Below are 25,000 nucleotides of genomic sequence, written 5' to 3'. Positions count from 1 at the left end.
TGTGTTAGTGCACAGGACTGTAACGGGAACTGTGTTCTTGGACAATGCTACTTTTGTTTAAATTCACTTGCCTCTAAATAGAGAACATTCTAAAAAGGACAAATCTATCACACCTTTCTGCCGATACATTTTATAATCACAGTAATGACATTTTATAATCACAGCAATGCACTGGAGGCAAACAGTGAACCCACTCTGGTTTCCTGGTGGCCTCGCCAGCTCAAGCTGAGACACCAGGTGGACCTAAAGCAACTTCACCAAAATCGATTTTATCTTCAATGTCTCACTTATACTTCACACGTTCAGCAACTTTTGACTGACGATCGTGTGCACGAAAGAAAGTGTCACAACATTTTCCCCGTCTTTTCAAAGGGCCCCTATTATTCTATATGCAAACATCCTTGGGGAAAAACACCCAAAGCACACAGCAAAACCATTTTTTCAGCCATAACCTTAATAGTAGCTATACCATTGCACTAATTTATCGGACTTGTGTAAATGCAAACACCCTGTCTGATGAATTCCCGAGAGATCTTCGGCTTAAGAACGAATCTCTCCCCGTATGAGTGGTTACAATTACTCCACGTGTAGAAATCAAATACTCTGTGCATTTCACTTTGTCATGTGGAACTCTTTTCAGAGTGGGGGTGTACGAGTCACACAAAACGACGAGGCCCATAAATCATTTCTGTGCGACTCGGATGGCAAACAAAGAGAGACAGAGGGAACCAGCGAAGAATCTCTCTCGTTTCAAACCTTTCATGGTAGTGATTAATGGAACATAAAACACATTCATCACCACTAATGTCGCTTTCCTTAAAATGCGATTTATGCTGACCAAGTTAAAAAAAAAAGAGGGGGGGGGGCAGTGAACATGAATCCACATTAGCAGAGACTCAACCTTGGGAATCTGCTGCAGTGTGTGAACAGTAACTCTCTTATTGAGTCTTACATTAAACAAGTGTTAGAACTGCGTTCACGTGTCCAATCGGCACGCATCTCAGAAATTCTCATATCAAACACCTTCATGCCTCCTCTCACTGACTGTGACTTGCAGCAAACCTGAAGTAACCAGGTAACCACTGTAAGAATGGATCAGTGGACTGCAGGCATATCAAAGATGACATTTCACGGTGGTAGAATAGCTACACCATGTGAGGACTTGCTACTCTACCATTTTATGTCGTGAGGTCTGACATAGGCACACTGGACAATGTGACACCCTTGCTCTTTGTCCTCTCTCAAGTTGATTTCTTTCCCGGGCTTTGTGTGTAAGAGAGAATTGCAGCACAGTAACTCTTTGTCTGGTGCTCTCACTTTCTCTCTCTCTCTCTCTCTCTCTCTCTGACTCTCTCTCTCTCTCTCTCTCTCTCTCTCTGACTCTCTCTCTCTCTCTCTCTCTCTCTCTCTCTCTCTGACTCTCTCTCTCTCTCTCTCTTGCTCTCTCTCGGTTATTACTGGGTTGTCAGAGCGAGGACGGCACCATCCATTAACCCTTGACCTCTATGCCCCCTGCTGTAGACGCTTTGCTGATGGAAGACATAACCTGCATTACTAGGGTCACACACACACACACGTACATACATACATACACACACAGAGCTCTGTCCACTCTCAGTGGCGTTCAGTCTGTTCCATATACCCCAGTTTCTCCCATACTTGCTATATGTCTTCACTTAGCTGCCTGTTCTCTCAGGACCTGACCCCTGACCCCTGACCCCTGCCTCAGCCTCAGCCGCTCTCTCCATCAGGCAGAGGAGTACACATATCACAGAGAGAGAAACACACACACACACACAGATATGCATACACACACACACACACACACACACACAGATATGCATACACACACACACACACACACACGTATACACACACACACACACACACATATGCGCACACACACACACACACACACAAGCGCATACACACACACACATATATACACACACACATAAACACACATACACTAACACACATTACTATTTTTCTGTTGTACTTTGCTCCCCTGTGGCTGTATTGAACAGAACATGTGGGAAAAAGAGAGAGAAGTGGCAGTGGATCTCTCAGGGGTCCTGTGATATTTCAGGAGGACAGTTATCAGTAAAGAGATGGAGGCAGAGAGAGAGAGACTGTTCATGGAAGGTGTGTCTGTGACTGGTGTGTGTGTGTGTGTGTGTGTGTGTGTGTGTGTGTGTGTGTGTCTGTGCCTCAGTGTGCTTCATGTGAAGTGTGCTGTGTGTGTGAGTGGACGTGTCAGGAACTCAGACTATGAAACACAGAGAAACTCCTGCTCTGATTAAAGACTGTGAAGACTGTGATAAGACCAGGAGGGACACACACACACACACACACACACACACACACACACACACACACACACACACATTGCAGCACAGACTTATTGGATGTCAGACGAGTACAGATAAATGTGGAGGAAAGATAAAAAAAAAAGATAAAACAAAAGAAGGACTCTTGCTTTGATTCCAGTGCACGCTAAAGATGGCAGGTTTCGAAAAGAAAGAGAGAATGACACGAGAGGAGAATTAGAGAGCAGGAACATGAAAAGAACAGAAGTGGAAATTTCCATATTCAGAACCACAAATGAGTGTGAGTCTTACAGAGGAGTTTACAACATCTGCAGTCTACAAATGAGAGAGCGAGAGAGAGACAGGCATGTAAAAGAGAGGGTTACACAGCAGGGGGCAGTAAGCGAGAGAAGGCTGAGGGACAGATGAAAGAGGACATCCCGTTGTCATGTCTTGACTGTGTGAGTGAGAGTCTGTTGGTCTGTTGGGTCTGTTTGAGGATGGGGAAAGGACAGTTTCTGTAACAGGGTCTGTTATATAAGCTGGGCCTGCTCTGAAATATTGATGTTTTTGGATGTGTGTGTGTGTGGTTTTTTTTTTTAAGAGCACCAGTTTCATCCAGTCAACTCTGGGTGGGAGAAATCTGTGGACTGGCACTGCTCTGGGACGGGCAGCAAACTCACGAGACAGCTGCCGCTTTTAACACCCTGTCCTGCCAAATCCAGCCTGTGTGTGTGTGTGTGTATGTGGTGTGTGTGTGTGTGTGTGTGTGTGTGTGTATGTGGTGTGTGTCTGTGTGTGTGTGTGTGTGTGTGTGTATGTGGTGTGTGTCTGTGTGTGTCTGTGTGTGTGTCTGTGTGTGTGTGTGTAGGTGTGTGTGTGTGTAGAAAGGATGACTAAGTGTGAGAGAAAATGTGTTTGTGCTTAAATGGCAGAGCAAAGGAAAGAGAAATGTGTGTGTGTGTGTGTGTGTGTGTGTGTGAGAGAGAGTGAGAGAGAGAGAGAGAGAGAGAGAGAGAGAGAGAGAGTCTCAATGTGTGTGTGTGTGTGTGTGAGTGTGTGTGTGTTGCAGTGTGTTTGTATATATCTATGTGTTTATTCATGCATGTGTGTGTATTATCCTGTTTATGTAATTCTGCAGTCTTGCTGTGTGTGTATATTTATGTTTGTGAGGGAGCGTGTGTATCTGTGCGTGTGAGTGTGCATAAAGCTGTGCTTGTGAGTGTATATGTGTACACACACACACACACACACAGTGGTCAAAATGAGCTAATAAATATGGAAAAGCGAAGACATGTTTATCAGATGTTCTCAAGCCTTCTCTTCGCCCATATTTCATGTTTATCTCTCGTCTCCAAGTCAAGGCCCGGGGAAGAATGGAGGAGAAAGTGGAATATTACCATTTAATCAGGAGGAAAAGGGAGAGTGAGAAAATGTATGCGTGTGTATGCGTGCGTGTGTGTGCGTGCGTGCGTGTGTGTATACCTCTGTGTGTGTGTCTGTGTGTCTGTGTGTGTGCGTGTGTATGCGTGTGTTTGTGTGTGTGTGTGTGTGTATGCATGTGTGTGTTTGTGCGTGTGTGTTTGTATGTGTGGGTGTGTGTGCGCGCGTGTGTGTGTATGTGTGTGCGCGTGTGTTTGTGTGTGTGGGTGTGTGTGTGCGTGTGTGTATGTGTGTGTGTGTGTGTGTGTGTGTGCGTGTGTGTGTGTGTGTGTGTGTGTGTGTGTGTGTTTGCGTGGGGGTTAGTGAGAATGGAAGAGGGAAAAAAAAGAAAAGCACTGAAATGAAAATAAGAAAAGTAAAAAAAAACATCAGAAAAAACAGCAGGTCAAGGATATTTAAGCCAGAGACAGAACTCTACTGGCAGAGAGAGAGAGAGAGAGAGAGAGAGAGCCGGGAGGAGAAAGAGGAGGAAAGAGAGAGAAGAACAAAGTGAATGAGTGATGAGAAAAAGTCATGAGTCAAGATAATGTGGTTTCTTGTTTGAGACTGCTTCTTGGAATGAGAGGGAAGTGAAGGAAGAAAAACAGGGGACAGATAACTCCTGGGAGTCTGGACTGTTCAGCAGTAAGTTTATGAAAGCAAGAACATCATACATCAGAGGAGAGAGAACAGTGCCAGAGACCCACCTTCTGTCCTCCTCCAGCTGCATGGATGCAGGGGGAAGTTTTCAGCTGCCAGAGAGAGAGAGAGAGAGACTTTTAACCCGGTTTGAGTGAATGTGTCCAACTGTCAGAAGAACTAGGCCAAAAGTGTTCTCTCTGCTTCTTCCTCAGTAAGGACTGGACTGTTTGAAGTGAATGTTAAAATATAACAGGAAAATTAAAATGGATATGGAGTAGACGACATAGAGGATTGAATGCCTGTTCACTTCTGAGCCTAAAATCATGTAAAACAAACCAAACCAAACCAAAACAAAACAAAATAAAATGAAAAAAAAAAACTGGAGGAGGTGAGGTGCAGACCAGAGGGGAGGTGAAGCAAGGGAGGGGGTTGAAAGGAAGATTTGAGGAGGAGGAAAGGGGAGCGAGGAGGCAATGAAAGGGAAAGGAAATAGAGACTAGAGGAGGTGCAGAAAAAGGAGAAAAAAGAAAAAGAGGATGATGAGTACCAAAGACCAATGAATAACATAAGGATGAAAGAGTGAATGGAAGGAAAAATGAGGGAGAGAGAGAGATGAAAGAAGGAGGTGTTTAAAAAGAAAAGGTGATGAGCACAGGAGGAGCTGAGGAGGCTAAAGGAAAAAGAGCCCCCAGAAGAAAGGAAAACCACTGAGGAATGGCGTGAAGGAAGAGAGGAGTGCAAGAGACCTAGTGGTGAAGGAGGGATGAGAACAAAGGGAAGGACCTGTGGAGATGAAAGACTGGAAAGACAGGAGAGACAGGAAAGACATGAAAGACATGAGAGACAGGAAAGACAGGAGAGACAGGAGAGACAGGAAAGACAGGGAAGACAGGAGAGACAGGAAAGAAAGGAGAGACAGGAGAGACAGGAAAGACAGGGAAGACAGGAAAGAAAGGAGAGACAGGAGAGACAGGAAAGACAGGAGAGACAGGAAAGACAGGAAAGAAAGGAGAGACAGGAAAGAAAGGAGAGACAGGAAAGAAAGGAAAGACAGGAAAGAAAGGAGAGACAGGAAAGACAGGAGAGACAGGAAAGACAGGAAAGACACAAGAGACAGGAGTCTAAAGAGGAGCTGAGGAGGCTAAAGGAAAAACCACTGAGGAATGGCGTGAAGGAAGAGAGGAGTGCAAGAGACTGAGTGGTGAAGGAGGGATGAGAACAAAGGGAAGGACCTGTGGAGATGAAAGACAGGAAAGACAGGAGAGACAGGAAAGACAGGAAAGACAGTAGTGTTTGCTACTGGGAAATCATGGGAGACACACTACATTATAGTATTGTAGTTATATGGTAGTTATATAAGTATTATAGCATGCTTTTTGGGTCATGATTTGTTTGTTTTTATGTTTTATTTTGTTTTGTTTTGTTTCTTTAAACATGGTTTTATCCAAAAGAAGAGTATGGTTTAGTCTGAGAAAATGTGAACATGTTTTATTTACCTGTATTTTTATTATATGCTGTGTGTGTGTCTGTGTGTGTGTGTGTGAGAGAGAGAGAGAGAGAGAGACTGAGGGCACAGGCTGATAAATACAGTTTTAAATACAGAGATTTTAGAATGGTACTAAGACAGCTGCAGTAGGACAACAAACAACAGAAATACAAGGAATGTCTCTCTCTGTCTCTCTCTCTCTCTGTCTCTGTCTCTCTCTCTCTCTCTCTCGTCAGCAAAGACAGTCCCTCTCTCTGTCTCTGTCTCTCTCTCCCTCTCTCTCTCTCTCTCTCTCTCTCTCTCTCGTCAGCAAAGACAGTCCCTCTCTCTGTCTCTGTCTCTCTCCCTCTCTCTCTCTCTCTCGTCAGCAAAGACAGTCCCTCTCTCTGTCTCTGTCTCTCTCTCTCTCTCTCTCTCTCTCGTCAGCAAAGACAGTCCCTCTCTCTGTCTCTGTCTCTGTCTCTCTCCCTCTCTCTCTCTCTCTCGTCAGCAAAGACAGTCCCTCTCTCTGTCTCTGTCTCTGTCTCTCTCTCTCTCTCTCTCTCGTCAGCAAAGACAGTCCCTCTCTCTGTCTCTGTCTCTCTCTCTCTCTCTGTCTCTGTCTCTCTCTCTCTCTATCTCGTCAGCAAAGACAGTCCCTCTCTCTGTCTCTGTCTCTCTCTCTCTCTCTCTCTCTCTCGTCAGCAAAGACAGTCCCTCTCTCTGTCTCTGTCTCTCTCTCTCTCTCTGTCTCTGTCTCTGTCTCTGTCTCTCTCTCTCTCTCGTCAGCAAAGACAGTCCCTCTCTCTGTCTCTGTCTCTCTCCCTCTCTCTCTCACTCTCTCGTCAGCAAAGACAGTCCCTCTCTCTGTCTCTGTCTCTCTCTCTCTCTCTGTCTCTGTCTCTCTCTCTCTCTATCTCGTCAGCAAAGACAGTCCCTCTCTCTGTCTCTGTCTCTGTCTCTGTCTCTCTCTCTCTCTCGTCAGCAAAGACAGTCCCTCTCTCTGTCTCTGTCTCTCTCCCTCTCTCTCTCTCTCTCGTCAGCAAAGACAGTCCCTCTCTCTGTCTCTGTCTCTCTCCCTCTCTCTCTCTCTCTCTCGTCAGCAAAGACAGTCCCTCTCTCTGTCTCTGTCTCTCTCCCTCTCTCTCTCTCTCTCGTCAGCAAAGACAGTCCCTCTCTCTGTCTCTGTCTCTCTCCCTCTCTCGCTCTCTCTCTCTCGTCAGCAAAGACAGTCCCTCTCTCTCTCTCTGTCTCTCTCTCTCTCTATACCTCTGTGCTCGTGTGTACCAGAATCAGGTTGGCTCCAGTGGGACAGGTTATACCTCTTTCAGGCCACTCTCTCTCTCCCATCTCCAGTGTGTAGGCTCACTACTACACACTGTGTTTGGTGAATGTAATTAAGCTTATCAGCAGAGTGCAGCGGTGACAAAGCCAGTCTATGGGGACGCAGATTCTCCACTCCTGTTCTCAAACAGCTAACAGTCGCCTTGTATGACACCCAGGTAGCCTTCAATGCTATGCATGTGCATGTGTGTGGGTTACACCACAACATTTCAGCAGAGCGAGATAAAAGTTATCAGCTCTGTGCATGTCTGTGTGTGTGTGTGTGTGTGTGTGTGTGTGTGTGTGTGCGTAGGCATATGGATCTTCATGTTGCAGATGAGGTCATGGAAACTCTGTACTCCCTCTTTCTTTCTCTCTCTTTCTCTCTCTTGCTGCTGGTGTGGGCGTTGGACTGGGTCCTGGCCTGTTGTCCTTTCAATGTACACAGGCCTGAGAGCGCACACTCCAAAACACTCCCTCTCACCATGACTAATAACCACCCACACACACACACACACACACACACACACACGTACATACACACACGTACACACACTGCACACACACACACACACACACACACATGTACACACACACACACACACACACACACACACGTACATACACACACGTACACACACTGCGCACACACACACACACACACACGTACATACACACACGTACTCACACTGCACACACACACACACACACACACACACACGTACATACACTGCACACACACACACACACACACACACACACACACACACGTACATACACACACGTACACACACTGCACACACACACACACACACGTACATACACTGCACACACACACACACACACACACACGTACATACACTGCACACACGCACACACACACACACACACGTACATACACACACGTACACACACTGCACACACACACACACACACACAGACACACACACACACACACACACACACACGTACATACACACACGTACACACACTGCACACACACACACACACACACACACACGTACATACACTGCACACACACACACACACACACACACACACACACACACACACGTACATACACACACGTACACACACTGCACACACACACACACACACGTACATACACTGCACACACACACACACACACACACACACACACACACGTACATACACTGCACACACACACACACACACACACACACACACACGTACATACACACACGTACACACACTGCACACACACACACACACACACACACACACAGACACACACACACACACACACACACACACACACACGTACATACACACACGTACACACACTGCACACACACACACACACACACACACACACACGTACATACACTGCACACACACACACACACACACAGAGTGAAATTCAGACTTTATTGAAACAGGAGTGAACACAGTCCATGCATCCATTAAAACCAGCGCTAAAACCTTCCTCTCATTCACATCATTAACACGGGTTCTGCTGAAAACAAGCTCACTGTAAGATCGAATCTTGACAAGCCTAATTGGATAATGCAGTGATGTCAATCCATCAGTCACTCACTCCTTCATTCAGATCATATCTGACAGGAATCCTGCCTGCCTGCATGTCATTAACTGTTATTTAATCATAAATCCTTTGAGAGATGGGTGGGTGGGGGGTAATAGATAATCTGAACAGTGCAGTATATTATTATGGAAGTAAATATGTAAGTGTGTTTGTATGTGTGAGTATGTGTTTGAGAGAGTGTGTGTGTGTGTCTGAGGGTGTTTGTATGTGTATGTGTTTGAGTGTGTGTGTGTGTGTGTGTGTGTGTGTGTGTGTGTGTGTGTGTGCGCGTTTGTATGTGTTTGAGAGTGTGTGTGTGTGTGTGTGTGTGTGAGGGTGTTTGTATGTGTATGTGTTTGAGTGTGTGTGTGTGTGTGTGTGTGTGGGTGTGTGTGTTTGAGAGTGTGTGTGTGTGTGTGTCTGAGAGTGTTTGTGTTTGTGTGTGTGTGTGTTTGTGTTTGTGTTTGTGTATGTATGTGGTATGTGTGTATGTTCTCGTATTTGTGTGTGCGTGTGTGTGTGTGTGTGTGTTTTTTGTTTTTGTTTTTTTTTTTGTGTGTTTTGTGTGTGTGTGTTTGAGTGTGTGTGTATGTGTATGCGTCTGCATGTGGATTAGTATCTGGATGTATGCAGATCAAAAATGCATTTTCTTTGATAGAATCAAAAATATCTGCACATACACACACACACACACACACACGCTAAGGTGTATACACCACTGTATCAAAAAGCCCAAGAGGATGCAGACAACACACGGACATCCACGATTACTGTGAGTGGCTGTGTCTGACAACCAGGCTTATTTACATACATATTAAACCACACATACGTACAGTAGACCTTTGGCATACATGCCGTTTTCGGGGGGACGTGCAGTTTGAGGCAGTTCTCCGTTAAGGCCGCCGTCTGTCTCAGATTACTATCTCTCCATGTTTAAACACAGCCATGTGTCAGAGCTGGAGCTACAGCCCAGTCTGATTTATGCTAATCCAACAATAACACATTATTTCACACCCCATCCATTTAGCTGTCATTAGCACCAATGAGAGTCCATTAACACTCCTTAATCCACTCGCTACACAGACAACAAACCACTGACTTACCCGGCTCTAAATCTCTGCAGACTAGACCAGGAACTCAGGCCTGCTCCAACCTACCATCTCACAGCCCGGGTGCACATCAAGAGGACTACAACAGTTTGGCAACTTTAAAACAGAACTCAGCTCAGGGTCTACCGGAACAACAGCAGGGAGGACATGGACCACACAATAAGACATTCATTTTCAGTGATCCAGAAATGTCCACACGTTGGTCCAAAACAGACATGTCAGCTGTCAATACAGATACCTTATTGAACAAGAGGTTTTAAATGTGAAGAAAAATCATTCATTGGGGTTTTCATTGTTTTGTGTAGTTTTGCCTGATATATGCTGTTACAGGTCTCTGTAAAGGGTGGAGGCTAAATGTTACAGAGAGGGTTAAGTGAGACAGTAAGACATCACACACAAGCATACACACACACACGCTTACACACCATGTATACACACCTTTGCCTCCACTTCCCACAGCGCTGTGGTGCTGAGAAAACAATGGGTCACCTCTGTGCTCAGCACTCTCTCTCTCTGTGTGACAGATGTAAACAACAGGGACACACACACAGGGGTAAGGAAGAGACTATGCCCATATGTGACCTGCTCTGTCTGTGCCTATGTGTATGTATGTGTGTGTGTATCTGTGCATGTGTATGCATATGAGTGTATGTGTGTGTGTGTGTGTGCGTGAGCGTGCGCGTGCGCCCGTGCATGCGCATGTCCGTGTGCGTGTGTGTTCGGTGTGCGTACTAGCAGAAAGTTCTGTGCAGCTATGGCCATGAGTCTCTGCAATAAAACACACACACACACACACGTACTCCTGAGTTCTCTAGCCTGTACTCTATACATCCTCAAAGACAGTGAGTGATTTACAGAACGAAGAGCACTGAGCTGTGTGTGCCACACTGCCCTGTAGTCAAGACCAAACATCTCTCTCTCTCTCTCTCTCTCTCTCTCTCTCTCTCTCTCTCTCTCTCTCTCTCCACAGGAGCGATAAGCCAATTAAAGCACTGCCTCTAAACCAGATTAAAGGACCCAGGCCAGAGGAACAAAATCTTCCGTCCTGTCTTTTTTATTCTCTTTTCACTCTCTCTTTTCACTCTCTCTCTTTTCACTCTCTCTCTTTTCTCTCTCTCTCTTTTCTCTCTCTCTTTTCACTCTCTTTTCACTCTCTCTTTTCTCTCTCTCTCTCTTTTCTCTCTCTCTCTTTTCTCTCTCTCTTTTCTCTCTCTCTTTTCTCTCTCTCTTTTCACTCCTGCCCCTGAGCTCTTCTGAACTCTCATTACAGAGCATCGCTCCCTCTTTCATAGTGGATGTGTTTACGTGTGTGTGTTCGCGCGCGAGTGTGTTTGTGTGTGCGTGTGTGTGTTTGTCAGGGCTCTCAGGAGGAGAGGGGGTGTTTATGCCAGTGATCAGGGGCCTAATTCAGCCTGGATTCACCCCATTTAATAAAACGACGGTAGAACAGAGGCCAGATGTCAAACCCCCAGCTTCTCTTTGTTTAAACTATCCCCAAACTGAGGGATATTCATCTAGACTCTGGATATGAGATTTCCTGTCCCAGTGCAGGTGTGCATGAATCATGAATCAAACACACTCACACGCGCACATGCACATACACATACACAGACACACAAACATGCACACACACACACACACACACACACACACACACAGACATAAACATGCACACACACACACACAAACATGCACACACACACACACACACAAACATGTACACACACACACACAAAAGCCTGATAATCCATCTGGCAGTCAGGTCAAACCATTAAAACTGTCCAGTTTGCACGTTGAGATTGAGTCTCTGGTCTTTATGGGTTTTCAGTATTCACTATTCCTCCATACATTTAGACTGTAAGTGAAGCAGGAGTTGGATTGGGCTGGGGTTAGAGGCTTATATCTGCGTGAGGTGAGCATTGCGTGTGTGTCCAGAGAAACTTGTGGAGAGGAGAGTTGCTGGTGAAGCAAAGAGGAGTTAATGGATTAGAAAACTCATTATGCTGGTGACAAAGAGGTGTTAAGCTCTTCACAACCATCACGCTAGCTCTGCCCAGCATACATTAAACTCTGTCCAGTAAAATCCCTGCCCAGCATACGTTAAACTCTGTCCAGTAAAATCCCATCTGCATGACACACTTTCCCAAATGCCGAACAGAAGCACAGGAGGATCTCTCTTCCTCTCTCTCTCTGTTCCTCTCTGTTTCTCTCTCTTCTCTCATTTCGTATTTTTCTCTATCTATCTATCTATCTATCTATCTATCTATCTATCTATCTATCTATCTATCTATCTATCTATCTGTCTGTCTATCTGTCTGTCTGTCTAGCATCCTTCCCTCTTTAAGAGGAGACCAGTAGGACAAGCATTGAGAGTATATATATACATTCATATCTCTGAGATGTGTTTACAGCAGCTTCAGATACTCACACAACCTCAGCTCTGCTACACTTACAGTATAAGATGCTACACTTACAGCATAAGATGATTTATGAATAACGTATGATACAATTACAAAATGGCTTTCAAAGTTTTCCGACATCCTCTCCCTCTACAGGCGTAAGCAGAGGACAATAAAATCATAATCATTTTCAGATGGGAGACCGTACAGGCTACGTTCTAACCACAGTCTGGGCGTCTGAAAAACAACCATATGGTGGATTGATATGTATTGACCTGGTGAGCAAATGAATATGATTTTCAGCATTTAACAAAAGTCAACAGCAATACATAAACAGATCCATGTCACTCAGGTTGCCATGGTGATTTTATAAACATCACGTGTAAATGTGTCGTATGGTCTATGTATCATATAAGTGTGAATTCTGTTTAATTCATTGATATGATAAGCGTATAAAGATATTAGTGTAATTAATAGAGGATGATGGTCCTAAGGAGATTGGGACATGGCTGGGTCTTGTGTGTGTGGTGTTTCTCTCACACTAATGAGTCAGTTAGGAAACAGTCTGCAACATTCAGGGACCTTTATTATAAACAAATGGCCCTTAATTGATTGTTATGCCTGTTCTGCACAGAGTATGTGTGTTTGAGTGTGTGAGTGTGTGTGTGTGTGTGTGTGAGAGAGAGAAAGAGCAAAAGAGAGGTGAGGTTGAGAGAGTGTGCATAAATGTGTGTGTGTGTGTGTGTGTGTGTGTGTGTGCGTGCGTGCACATGCATGCATGCATGTGCGTGTGTGTGTGCGTCTGTGTGCATGAGAGAAAGCATGTGTATAACTGCGTGTGTGCTTGTGCGTGTGTGGTATCAGCATCTTTTAAAATAGCTTCTTACACACACGGATGTGTGCAGTCTAATGGATAAAGGGATGGTAATGACTGATCCTATCCACACCGCTGAGTGGGCTTCAGGATTACTAACAAAACAACATCACACAAAGTAATACTTTAACAACATACAGTCTACACTCTTTTCAACTCTTCTTTAAAAACACAAATGCATATTATTGAATAGAATTGACAGTTTCTTGCAAAGCTATGTGCAACTAAGAATAACATGTGTTACATTCAGTGGTATTTTGATTACAGGTTTTTTTGGAGCTCATTTTGTGTCATATTGCATGTGTTTCTTTGTCTCTTTGTCCACTGTAGAGAGAGAGGGAGGGAGAGAGAGAGAGAGAGAGAGGGAGGGAGAGGGAGGGAGGGAGCGAGAGAGGGAGAGAGAGAGAGGCTGGCTAAGATGGTGTTTGGTACAGTTTGGCTCTGAATAATTAATATAGCACACGCACACACACACACACACACATACACACATGCGCGCACACATGCACCCACACTCTTGCACGCACGCACGTGCGCACACACAAGCGCGCGCACACACACACACGTACACGCACGCTCACAGAGACACACATCCAAACAGACAAAGGATGTAGGATGATGGACATCAGTGCTCTCCTTCTCCCCTCCCCTCCCCTCACAGCGTGAGGAGGACAGAGAGGTGGAAGGAGGGGTAGATGAGATGAAATACAGAGGATTAGTGGGAAAGAGATAAATATTGCTGGAGTGACAACAGGACAATTAACATGATGGGAATTGGGGGGGGGGGGGGTTTAGAAGAGTGACATGAAAAAGACAGGACAATAATAATTGCACACACACACGCACCCATACACACACACAAGCACGCACATATACATAGACAAGCACGCAAGCATTTGCACCCGTACACAAACAGGCACATACACGGATGCACGCGCACACACACTTCAAGTTGTGCTTAGGTGGTATGTTCTACAGTGGTGAAGATTGGTTAAATGCTAAGTGTGATCGCAATAGGAAATAAAAGACCTCACTCCACTCTCTCTGTCTTCAGAAAAAACAACCTCAATATGCCTCTGTATTCATCTGATATTAATAACCGAAATAATAACTGATCTATCCAGCCCAGGGGTCGGCTTATACAGGCAAGGGAAAACAGGAAAGCCTGGGTTGAATTTGAGGTTAGTGTTATCACTGGCCAGCTCTGTGCCTGGCAGGCGATAACATACAGGCTATTTCTCAAATTTGGACAGGACAGGATAGGACAGGACAGGATGAGGACAGGATGAGGACAGGATGGGACAGGATAGGACAGGACAGGACAGGATGGAACAGGACAGGACAGGACAGGACAGGATGGGAAAGGACAGGATAGGATGGGACAGGACAGGACAGGACAGGATAGTACAGGATAGGACAGGACAGGACAGGATGGGACAGGACAGGATAGGATGGGACAGGACGGGACAGGATGGGACAGGACAGGACAGGATATGACAGGATGGGACAGGACAGGACGGGATGGGATAGGACAGGATGGGACAGGACAGGACAGGACGGGATAGGACAGGACAGGACGGGATAGGACAGGACAGGACGGGACAGGACAGGGCAGGACAGGATGGGACAGCCACGTTCAAATGCCATGTTCAAATCAGGCTCATATGTCTTCGTAACAAGTTGTCCACCTATCTAATTTCAACTCAGTTAAAGCAAGTGGATCCACATCTGTGCAATCTAGGTCCTTTTCCCGGGAAAAACACCCAGGTGTGGGCAGTATTATACAACACTGCAGTAATCCTGGCATTTACCTTAGTTTAGTGTAGTGACAATCTCTCTCTATCTCCCTCTCTCTCTCTCTCTCTCGCTCAGACACACACACACACACACACACACATACACACACACACACATACACAAACACACACACATACACAAACAGGGTGAAGATCCATAAATTATTCTTTGATTTAGAGAAAAGAGGAGAGAAAATCCCCTTAAATGTCCCTTAACAGCCCAACCAATCACATAAAACCATATTCACTTCTTTTCACTGCTCAGACTTCTCTCAGTGAAGGACAAAACAGAGAGAAGTGTTAATCCTTTTGGGTCAGATTACAGGACCACAGCTCCAAATCAGCTTTACTGTCATATTCAGAGAACTGCTTCTGTATGACTTGTGTGAATTGTGTGTGTATGTTTGTGTGTGTGTGCGCGCGTGTGTTTGTGTGTGTGTGCACATGTGTCCATGTGTCTCTGTGTGTGAGTGTGTGCGCATGACACAGTTACTGAATGTGCTTATCTACCAAGGGAAGGTGAGTGATGAAACACAAGACGTTCCAGTGGATTCAGAGGCAGTGAATGTGTAAACCTCCAGTCTAGGTGTACACTATGAGTAGTTTTCAGTCATTTTTGGTCATAGAAAAAGCAGACAAGGAGGGCTCAGGTGGTTAGTAGTAAAACATGCATTGTGTTGGGCACCGAGTTTTTATTTATTTATTTATTTGTTTATTTTTAACAGATTAACCTTTTAACTGCCGCAGAAGGATTCTGCACACAAAGCAGGCTTGAGCCGCCAGCCATTTGGCCCGCACCTTTTCCCATGAGCCACTGGGGCTCTTTTAATAATATCTGGACTGGGTAAGTTAGTCTCCTGGGGACCTCCTCTCCTCTTTGCTCTTCTCCTCCTCTTCCTCAGTGTATGTCAGTAACAACCTATTCTGTATCGGCGAACCCTCGCTGGGTACTGCTCCTCTTCAAAAGCATGTGTTTTATCACCTGACATAACCACACAGCTAATAATGTGGAAAATGGAGTTTCAGGTGTAGCATAGGACATGTCAGGGTCGGGTTGGCTTAGGATTGTGCTTTTCTCCCTCACCATGGATACCAAAGACAAAAGGGAGAAATTAAAAAAGAGAGAGAGAGAAAGAAAATCTCTATATTTCAGTGCATTAATTTTCAATGCATATGAAACTTGAGCCAGTGAACTAACTTACAAAAGCCAATTAAAGAAGTCTGAGAGAATCCCAAACATTTGGGTCTTTTTTTCCTCCGTTCACTATACCTCCAGTAAGATGTCTTCACAGTGGGGTACCAGGAAAAGGAGGACGAGGAAGATTACAATGGGGGGTTCTGAAAAGATAAAAAAGTTCTCCAAAATAGCTCCCTTTCTCCTCCCGGGCACATCTTAGCAGTGAATAGTAAAACCATAGGTTCTTTAATTAAGCCCAAAAGTTTCGATTAAGCATCACTTTTTTAGACTCAGCGGGGAAAATTCAGCTCCTTTTTTCTCAAATAAAAGAGACAGCCCCCTCCCGCCTTTGAGAACTTTCCATCCTAGAGGCTTAACAGCCCCCCCACCCCATCCCTTCATCTCTCTGTCTCTCTCTCTACTCCGCCTTGTCATGCCCCCATTTCTACCAAAGAAAGAGACCCAGCAGAGGATGGGCTCGGGCTACACTCCCTGCTTCATCCAAGGAACCGCAGTTCTATTTTGGGAGGCACCAAAGCTAAAACGATGATCTCTCTCTCTCTCTCTCTCTGTAGGGGGTGAGAGAAAGAGAGACATGGAGAAAGAGAGTGAGGGGAGGTGCACAGCGATACCAGAGAGCTACTTAGAGCCTCCCTGAGAAAAATCAGGTGGATAGATGAAAAAGTTGAAGAACGTTTTGAAAAAAAAAAAAGCGAGTCAACTGTGATAGAACGACCACGACCAGGTAGGCAGAGAATTTCTCGTCCTGTTTTAAGAGCTGCTCGTCACCTGAATGCCAGGTAATGCCATTCCTGTCCACGAGCTTCGTCATCTCTTCTTCCTCACCAAAAATACCCCTAATGCCCCTCTACCACTCTGCTTGGCAGCGCTCTGCAGGGCTGCCGGTCTGAGCACTAAATTGTCGTCTTTCACAGTTTAGCGGATACAGGAATAATTTTCCCTCTGTCTGATCCACATAATGGCCTTGAGTCTTTTTTTATCAGACAGGTGAGAGTCTGCTCAGTGAAGCGTGGCTCAGAGAGACCCCTCATCAGAGCGCCGTTACGTCCCCCCGAAAAACCCACGCGTGGGCGCACGGACAGAGAGAGCGCTCCAATTTAGTCCTCGATTGTCATTCTGTGGAGAAAAAAAGCCCAACAGGTTCACGATTTTCACACAGAGGATGATGAGGGTTTTCTGCAGATGTGTAAAGATTGGTGCCGTCAAATGAGAGGAGAGAGAATGGATAAAGAGACATGACAGGGGTGTCTTTAACCTGAGGTGTGAAATGTGCTCTCTTGGCAGGCACAAAAAAACCAAAGGAAACTTAAAGCAATCAGACAAGCATCTAAAAACAGTACATTTGTCTTTAAGAGCTTTTATGGAAGTCTGGCAGCAGATCTGAGAACAGCAAGAAGGCCAAGGTGGGTAGTCTGGTATGAATAGCAATCAGACAGAGGAGAAACAGAGAGAGAAAAGGCTGAGAGCAAATGAAGAGAGTCTTCCATCGCCGTCTAATTAAATCTACAAGAGAAAGGAAAATATGAGGAACATAGAGAAAGGGAAGATTTATGGACCTTCTAATACTCACTGACAGTAACCTCTCGCTCCCAGTGCCAGAGCATGACGAGAGACAGAGAGAGAGAGCAGGAGAGAGAGAGAGGGAGAGAGAGAGAGAGAGAGAGAGAGAGAAAGAGAGAGAGAGGAAGAGAGAGAGAGAGAGAGAAAGAGAGAGAGAGGAAGAGAGGGAGAGAGAGAGAGAGAGAAAGAGAGAGAGAGGAAGAGAGGGAGAGAGAGAGAGAGAGAGAGAGAGAGAGAGAGAGAAAGAGAGAGAGAGAGGGAGAGACAAAGAAAGAGAGGGGGAGAGAGAGAGAGAGACAGGGAGAGAGAGAGAGAGAGAGGGAGAGCAGGAGAGAGAGGGGGAGAGAGAGAGAGAGACAGGGAGAGAGAGAGAGAGAGAGAGAGAGAGAGAGAGTGAGAGAGAAAGAGAAAGAGAAAGAGAGGGGGAGAGAGAGAGAGCAGATGAAGTCAATGGGAGAAGATTCACCCCCTTCATGGACAGTATATTGCAAATTCACTCACACTCTCACTGGTTAGCTCTCTCTCTGTTTTTATTTTCAGAGGTAGACTCAAAATCAGGCGGTCTTTACGTTGTAAGGGATCTCATCTCATGTCAGACCAACTTGTTTTGGAGCCTGAATTTTACACTTTTAAATTAGGACTTAAAAGAAACTGCAGTTCACTAGTTCCATTACCCGGCTGATGAATAATCCCAAGGAAATTTACCAGACTGTTGGGTAATCCTGGGGAAACGAATCCAAAAAAACCCTTCCTGTAACGCTAAAAAAAACCCCAAACTTTTGTACATTTCCCCGCACCACAATTTACTAGCCAGGAAAAATAAATATTTACAGAAATCAGTTTCAGAAACCCTAATCGAAACCTGCTATCATTTGCTGAGATCATTTATAGAGTGGACAGCAAAACTCCGTTGGGCTGTAGCGCGAATGCCCACTGAGGCCCAGCCAGGGATTCAGTGGTGGGAGTTCCCCCAGTAAAGACCAACGACAAGTGCTGAGGCCTGAGATTCCCCCAGTAAGAACACTGGCCAAACCCGATGCCCAAGTTTGTTTGGTTTTCTGTACTGGCCAAAATGGGACCAATCAGGGGCCAACGACACGGGGCCTGAGCCTAGTGTAGCCTGCAATCATGTGGTCCGCAGCAGTCTGTTAACCCTGGCCACAAGTGTGCTGCACTCCACAGGGACCCCCCCCCCTCCCCCGTTGCCATGGCAGCTGCTCTTTATTTACTCAAGCCATGAGTGCAGCCCAGGCTGAGCGTAGGGGACTGCTGGTGCAGTCTGTCAATAGGGCCAACACTTACCTCATCTGGGAGTGTCCCTCTAACACAGTGATCATGTCAAGTCCAAAGGCATCAATAATCCAGCGCAATGAGACTTGTCACTGAGCACAGAGATTCAACAACAGAAACCAAAGGGCAGGATTCATGTCTGAAATAGACCTTAAACTGTGATTAATGTAGAAGCCACTTTGATTTCTGCTCCACCACAAAACAACATCTGAGACTCTATGTCCAGTCAATATTAGTGCGTTCCTTTGCCAACGGGAACAAACTCCTGACATGGACCAAAAACCACGTTTCATAATTCATCGAGAGAGCGAGAGAGAGGGGGGGGGGGTCAAGTCAAACACAGCTCTCTTTCCTTTCCAGGTTCCCTTCTGAAGGGACCGTATTTCTCCCAGAGAAGTCTCTGGTGAACTTTTCTAACTTTCCTTGGGCTCCCTGGCTGTGATTGCACAGATGTGAAGCAGTGTTTCTTCATTAAAATTCTTCCTTCAAACAGACCAGAGAACACAGATCGGCTCACGCTTCAAACATTACTGAAAAAAAAAAGATCTAATAAAGGAACCAAATTTGTGTGTGTGTCTGTGTGTGTGTGTGTTAACGTGTGTGTGTGTGTGTGTGTTTACGTGTGTGTGCGTACGTGTGTTTATGTGTGTGGCAGAGCTGGAGCTGACCCCATCTCTTAACCCTCATCCAAACAAGCTGTGTATAATGTCAGAGAGTAAAAAACTCTCCATCCATCAAAAGCATGTTAAAGAGAAAAGGTACAACCACGACCCCATCACCGAGAACAGGGTTCATTCTGCCAAACAGAGGGAGGCGTGGAGAGAGGGAGGAACTGACAGGGAGTGGGAAAGTGAAGAGGGTGAAGGAGCTGGGGAAAAGTGTGCAAACCCGTTGGAACGGTTCAAGGGCAGTTCAGGTCCAAGCTTGGAAAAGCACGCATTAAAAACAAAGCAGCGGCCAACTGCGTTTCTGTGAACATGTCAGAGTGAGGAGAGAACTCCGCTCATGACAAACCCCAGAGGAGACCTCACTCTCCAGAGCAGTCCGTTTCAAAAGGCCCTAATCCAGCAAGAAAACAGAAAAATGACACAGCTTATTCTTAGTCCATGGTCTCCATCTGACCACTCTGATGTGTTTTAATCCGGGACTTGCAGTCGGTACACCAGACCTTTGACTCCGACTCTGACGCTGACTCTGACTCCTCAATTTACGGTGTCACCAACTCTGACTCAGACTCCGGCTCCTCTATTTGTAATTAGACTAATTATATTTCCTATACTGACCGAAAGCACACAACATACAAGGCATTTCATCACTGCCAACGTGAATCATCAGGCTACATTTTACTCCGACTCCAGTAACCCAATATGTTTCTGACTCTAACTCTACACAGCACTGTTTTAATCTAATGTCCGTACACGTGCTGCGTAAGAGAAACAGAGCGCCGTAATGATCTAGGCTCAGGTACTAAACTAACCGTTAATTAAGCATTTCATCCCCCGACCCCGTTGATCAGAGCTGAACCACAGCAGATAATTTCTCACAAATGAAAAGAATTCACCTCTGGTTCTGTCTAACCTTTCATTATTTATAGCATCCAGCACTGTTTATAAATAACAGTCTGAGTTTAGGTCAACACATTTTTCATGTCGAGATGTATTAAGCAGTGAAATTTCAAAACAAAGACAAGTATTTACAAAAAGTAGCAGTTTTGTTAATCCAAAGTTAGTTCTGTACCGGTGCTTTGTCAGTGGTCATTAGTGTGTGTGGGCAGACGAATGGGAAGATTATTAGACCTGCACATTTCCATCCATGACCACGCAGTTCTCATCATGCAGAGAGAGAGAGAGAGAGAGGGAGAGAGAGACAGAGAGAGAGAGACATAGTGACAGAGAGAGACAGAGAGAGACAGAGAGAGAGTGAGACAGAGACAGAGACAGAGAGAGAGACAGAGTGACAGAGAAACAGGGAGAGAGAGAGACAGAGAGAGAGACAGACAGAGAGAGAGACAGGGAGAGAGACAGACAGAGAGAGAGACAGAGAGAGAGACAGAGTGACAGAGAGAGACAGAGAGAGAGGCAGAGTGACAGAGAGAGAGAGAGAGAGAGAGAGAGACAGAGAGAGAAACAGAGAGAGAGAAACAGGGAGAGAGAGACAGAGAGAGAGACAGAGTGACAAAGAGAGAGAGACAGAGAGAGAGAGAGAGAGAGAGAGTGGGATGTGAGGAAAATGAGAAAACTGATAACGGAGGTGGCTCTCTCTGATTATAGTGAGCTTGGTTTGACTCTCAGCACTTGGAAAGCATCTACCGAGCTTTGTGTCTGACGTCATCTGTGCAAAAAGATCACCCAAAAATCCCCAATGTCACTACGGCTGTCCTCAGGGAATGGCTAAAGATAGCACAGAGAAGAAAAAAAGCAAGTCAAAATGCAGAGAAGGAGAGAGAGAGCGAGAGAGAGAGCGAGAGAGAGAGAGAGCAGAAAGACAAACAGAAGAAGAAGGAATGTCATGTGGTGTTACAAACATGTCACAGCTGTGGGGAGAGGGCGAAGCCCTACTGCAGCAAACATTTGACCTTCAGACAATGTCAGTGTCAGTGGAGCAGCAAAGCCTGTGTTTGTGTTTGTTTTTCCCCAAAACATGAATTAACCTTAGCCAGTGAAAAAACCAACAACAACAAAAAAAATAAAACAACAAAAAACCCCTGAGTCTGCAAAAGGGCTGGCATCTTGACCTCACAGACCATGTCTTCAGACCTCTCAGCACAACACAAATTCAGCCTGGCTCTGGCCTGTTTTGCAGAGTCCCGTTCTGGTTCTGGGTATTGGTTTATATGATCTTACAGAACATCAGTATTTTGACCGTACTCAAAATTCCTATTCCTATTGCAGAACCATGAGGACAAGATAGTGCTTGCTAGATACAGTTTATATTGATCAAAGATTTTTGTGTGTGTGCGTAAAACAAAGATGATATGTCTATGACAGTTTGAAAGCTCCGAATCAGTGTCTAAATTATGATGACAGGCATGTAGTTCTGTCTGATCTACGACTCTCACAGTGTGACCACTTGACTGGCCTTTGATCTCACAGTACAATTTACAAGCATGTTTTTTTGTAAAAGCTACACATTTTTATGTTTCCATATACACTCTAGTCATCAGACGCATCTGATTAGTGTATAAAAATCATACTACAGTAGACAGTAGCAAACATTTTTTTTTCCTTTTTCATTTTTTGTTTATAATTGCCCCACCCATCATTCTTGTAGTTAGTCTTGGGTTTGGACTGGATCTTATCCAGGAGCTGCTGAAACTGGTCTGGGCCTGGGCCTTGAAGGCTCCTGTGCTGGTTTGGATCTTGAGGAGTCTGTTCTTGACTCCTGCTCTGCAGTATTCCTCCCCATGCACTGGCTTTTCCCTCACAGTACAGAGAAAATCATTAACAGTCCAGTGTATGATGCCAATGGACAGGGTATGTGTGAATCAAACTGTGAGAACCTCTATCAGACTGTCAGATAAAAACCAAAATGGATCTGTCGGCATCATAAGCTCTGAGCTCAACTGCTGGTGAAGGTACAGGACAGTGTGTGCTTAACCTGATCTGCCTTCTTCAGCACCCCGTCTGTTTACCAGGGCTACTGCATGTGTGTGTGTGTGTGTGTGTGTGTGTAGCCCTGGCTACTGTGGGTTACGGTTCTGTTTTGAGACGCACAGACTGCTCCCATATGTGTTTGGGCTTTTCAGAGAAGCTTTGCAGAAGTCCTTTGGAGAAGTCCTTGGATTCCCTCAGCCTGGAATTTGACATCCTCCCCGAAGTTTGAGCGAAATGTTTTTGAAGAAGACATGTTTCAGGCCACGGAGAAAGGAAATTCAAACAAGCCAGCCATCTCTAAAAGAGGCAGAGCAAACGCAGGACAGGGCCAAGGTAAAAGAGAGCCGTAACTATGTCAACGGGACTCTTCGGGCCTGTGTTTACCGACGCCTCATTAATTTCCCTCGTCCACCGCTGTCGCTCTCGGAGCTGACGCAAGTTTCCACTGCACATGAAAGAGAATGCAGGAGATGGAGAGAGAGCTACTGTTTAACTTGAGGGCTGAAAGTCGGGCGGGCAGGTAGACAGCTGTCTCTGGCCAACAGAAGAGCTCGGTTAAAGAGCAGTTTGAAGTATTCTTCACTCAGTACAGCTGCCCAGCAACCTGCTTTGCACGCTTTCGACATTTTGACGACGCATGTAAAAGACAGGGTAAAAAGGAGAAAGAACCAGGACAGGCATCTTCTGCTGAGTGGGAGAGACTCTCTTTGTCTTCAGTGAATCAATGCACCACCCACCGTCATGTCTCACATTTTCCATTTTAATTATAAAGAAGTTACACAAACTCAAAACACGTGGCGGTAACACGATGCACTCACAAAAACACATTATTAAGTCATTGCATCAGAGTGATATTAAAAGGTTTACTGAGAAGACAGAGGTGTGAGTTGGTTCACTGAGCAGGACTAGGAGCAGGAATGGGCTTTTAGAATATCTCTGAGCATGCGTGTGCCAGTGCACTGCAGATGGTTCCAGAGAAGGAGAGGAGAGACAGCCGTAACCCAGCAGCCCAGGGTTCTGAACACAGAGGCTCCTTTCACCTCAAACACACTGACAGCTGCACCACTTTAACCTCAACTGGTTGGTCTTAATGTATCCTTATCTAACACACACACACACACACACACACAGACACACACACACACACAAAACAGGCACATGCACGCATGCGAGCGCGCGGGCACACACACACACACACGCACACACACTCAAACACACACACACACACTCAAACACACACAGTGCTGGCATTGAGGAGAAAGGAGTGAGAGCAGTTTGAGCAACACAGTAAAGGAAGGACACATTAAATCTCAGTCAGAGGGGAAAAAAAATCTCTTTTCTCCTGTAATCTGACCCAAATGGATTAACACTCTTCTCTCTGCTTCATCCTTCACGGAGCAGTGAAAAGAAGTGAATATGGTTTTATGTGATTGGTTGGGCTGTTAATGCGCATTTAAGGGGATCTTCTCTCCTATTTTAGTTACAGTCTTAAGTTAAGGTGTTATAGTTCAGTTTAGCTACACTACAGACGTTTGGGCCTGTGTGTGTACCCCCCCCCCTCTCTCTCTAACAAACACACACACTCTCTGTAGTAACTCTGGGGTTTGGGGGTGTGTAGTAACTCTAGTTTGGGGGTGTGTAGTAACTCTAGTTTGGGGGTGTGTAGTAACTGGGGTTCACAAGGGGCCAGGGTCAGGGCAGTTGGGTGTTATGTAAGAGTGATGACTGACAGAGATGCCTTTCCCCTCACAGAACAGACTACACACACGTGTCCATCACTCCATCCCTGGCCCAGGCAATGCCAAGAGAGCAAACTAATGCTCACTCACAGAACGACACACAGAGGAGGGAGAGGGAAAAAAAAAAAAGAAAGAGGGTGTCCATATTCAATTCGTTCAGTCGCGTTTTATGCCCCTGGGTGTTGCACCAGTCAAATTACATTGCAGCAAATTTACTGCATGGCTTTAGGCCGAATTAAACATGCACCGGCCCAGGGTACATAAAACAGGCCACAGACAACATCATTTTATTGGTTCTTTTTAAATGGCTTCTAAGAAACGGAGGAGGGGGCAGGTTTAAGAGGGTTTTACCTTTACTCCAATTTTCTGTTTTTTACTCTGTTTTTTTTTTTTTTTTGCTTTGAATATAAAAGGCTGGTTCTGAGGCGGCGTATGTGAGCAGGTTTATGGAGCTCTGTTCTCCCCAGCGGAACACCGTGCTCTCGCCCTTCCTGGGATTCGTGGAAAACTGGGCAGAGCCGAGGCTGGAATAACGGAGCAAGACATCTGACAAACACACCACTTCATCCACACAGGGCTTGGCACGCACACGCACACACACACACACTCCAACAACACGCTCACTGTCCAGGATCAGTCCAGTTCAATGACACATTTAGAGGATATGTAATCATATATATAGCGTGTGTCTAAATGTCTTTGTGCTATTAAGGGGTG

General features: G+C 45.5%; 1 protein-coding gene across 3 annotated transcripts in view; it reads right to left on the bottom strand.

Moving 5' to 3' along the window:
• Nucleotides 1-25,000, bottom strand: part of pik3r3b (phosphoinositide-3-kinase, regulatory subunit 3b (gamma)) — a 135,081-nt gene that overhangs the window by 103,517 nt on the left and 6,564 nt on the right. The window contains exon 2 of one of the 3 annotated variants that reach the window (XM_030791386.1): nucleotides 1,213-1,223. The exons of the other annotated variants lie outside the window; for them this stretch is intronic. Coding sequence (XP_030647246.1) covers nucleotides 1,213-1,223 — 11 coding nt within the window. The remainder of the gene's footprint in view (nucleotides 1-1,212; nucleotides 1,224-25,000) is intronic. 3 annotated transcript variants of the gene reach the window in all.

Source organism: Chanos chanos, chromosome 14 (assembly GCF_902362185.1).
Source record: "Chanos chanos chromosome 14, fChaCha1.1, whole genome shotgun sequence".
NCBI classification, from domain to species: Eukaryota; Metazoa; Chordata; class Actinopteri; order Gonorynchiformes; family Chanidae; genus Chanos; species Chanos chanos.
This window is presented reverse-complemented; position numbering and strand designations above follow the sequence as displayed.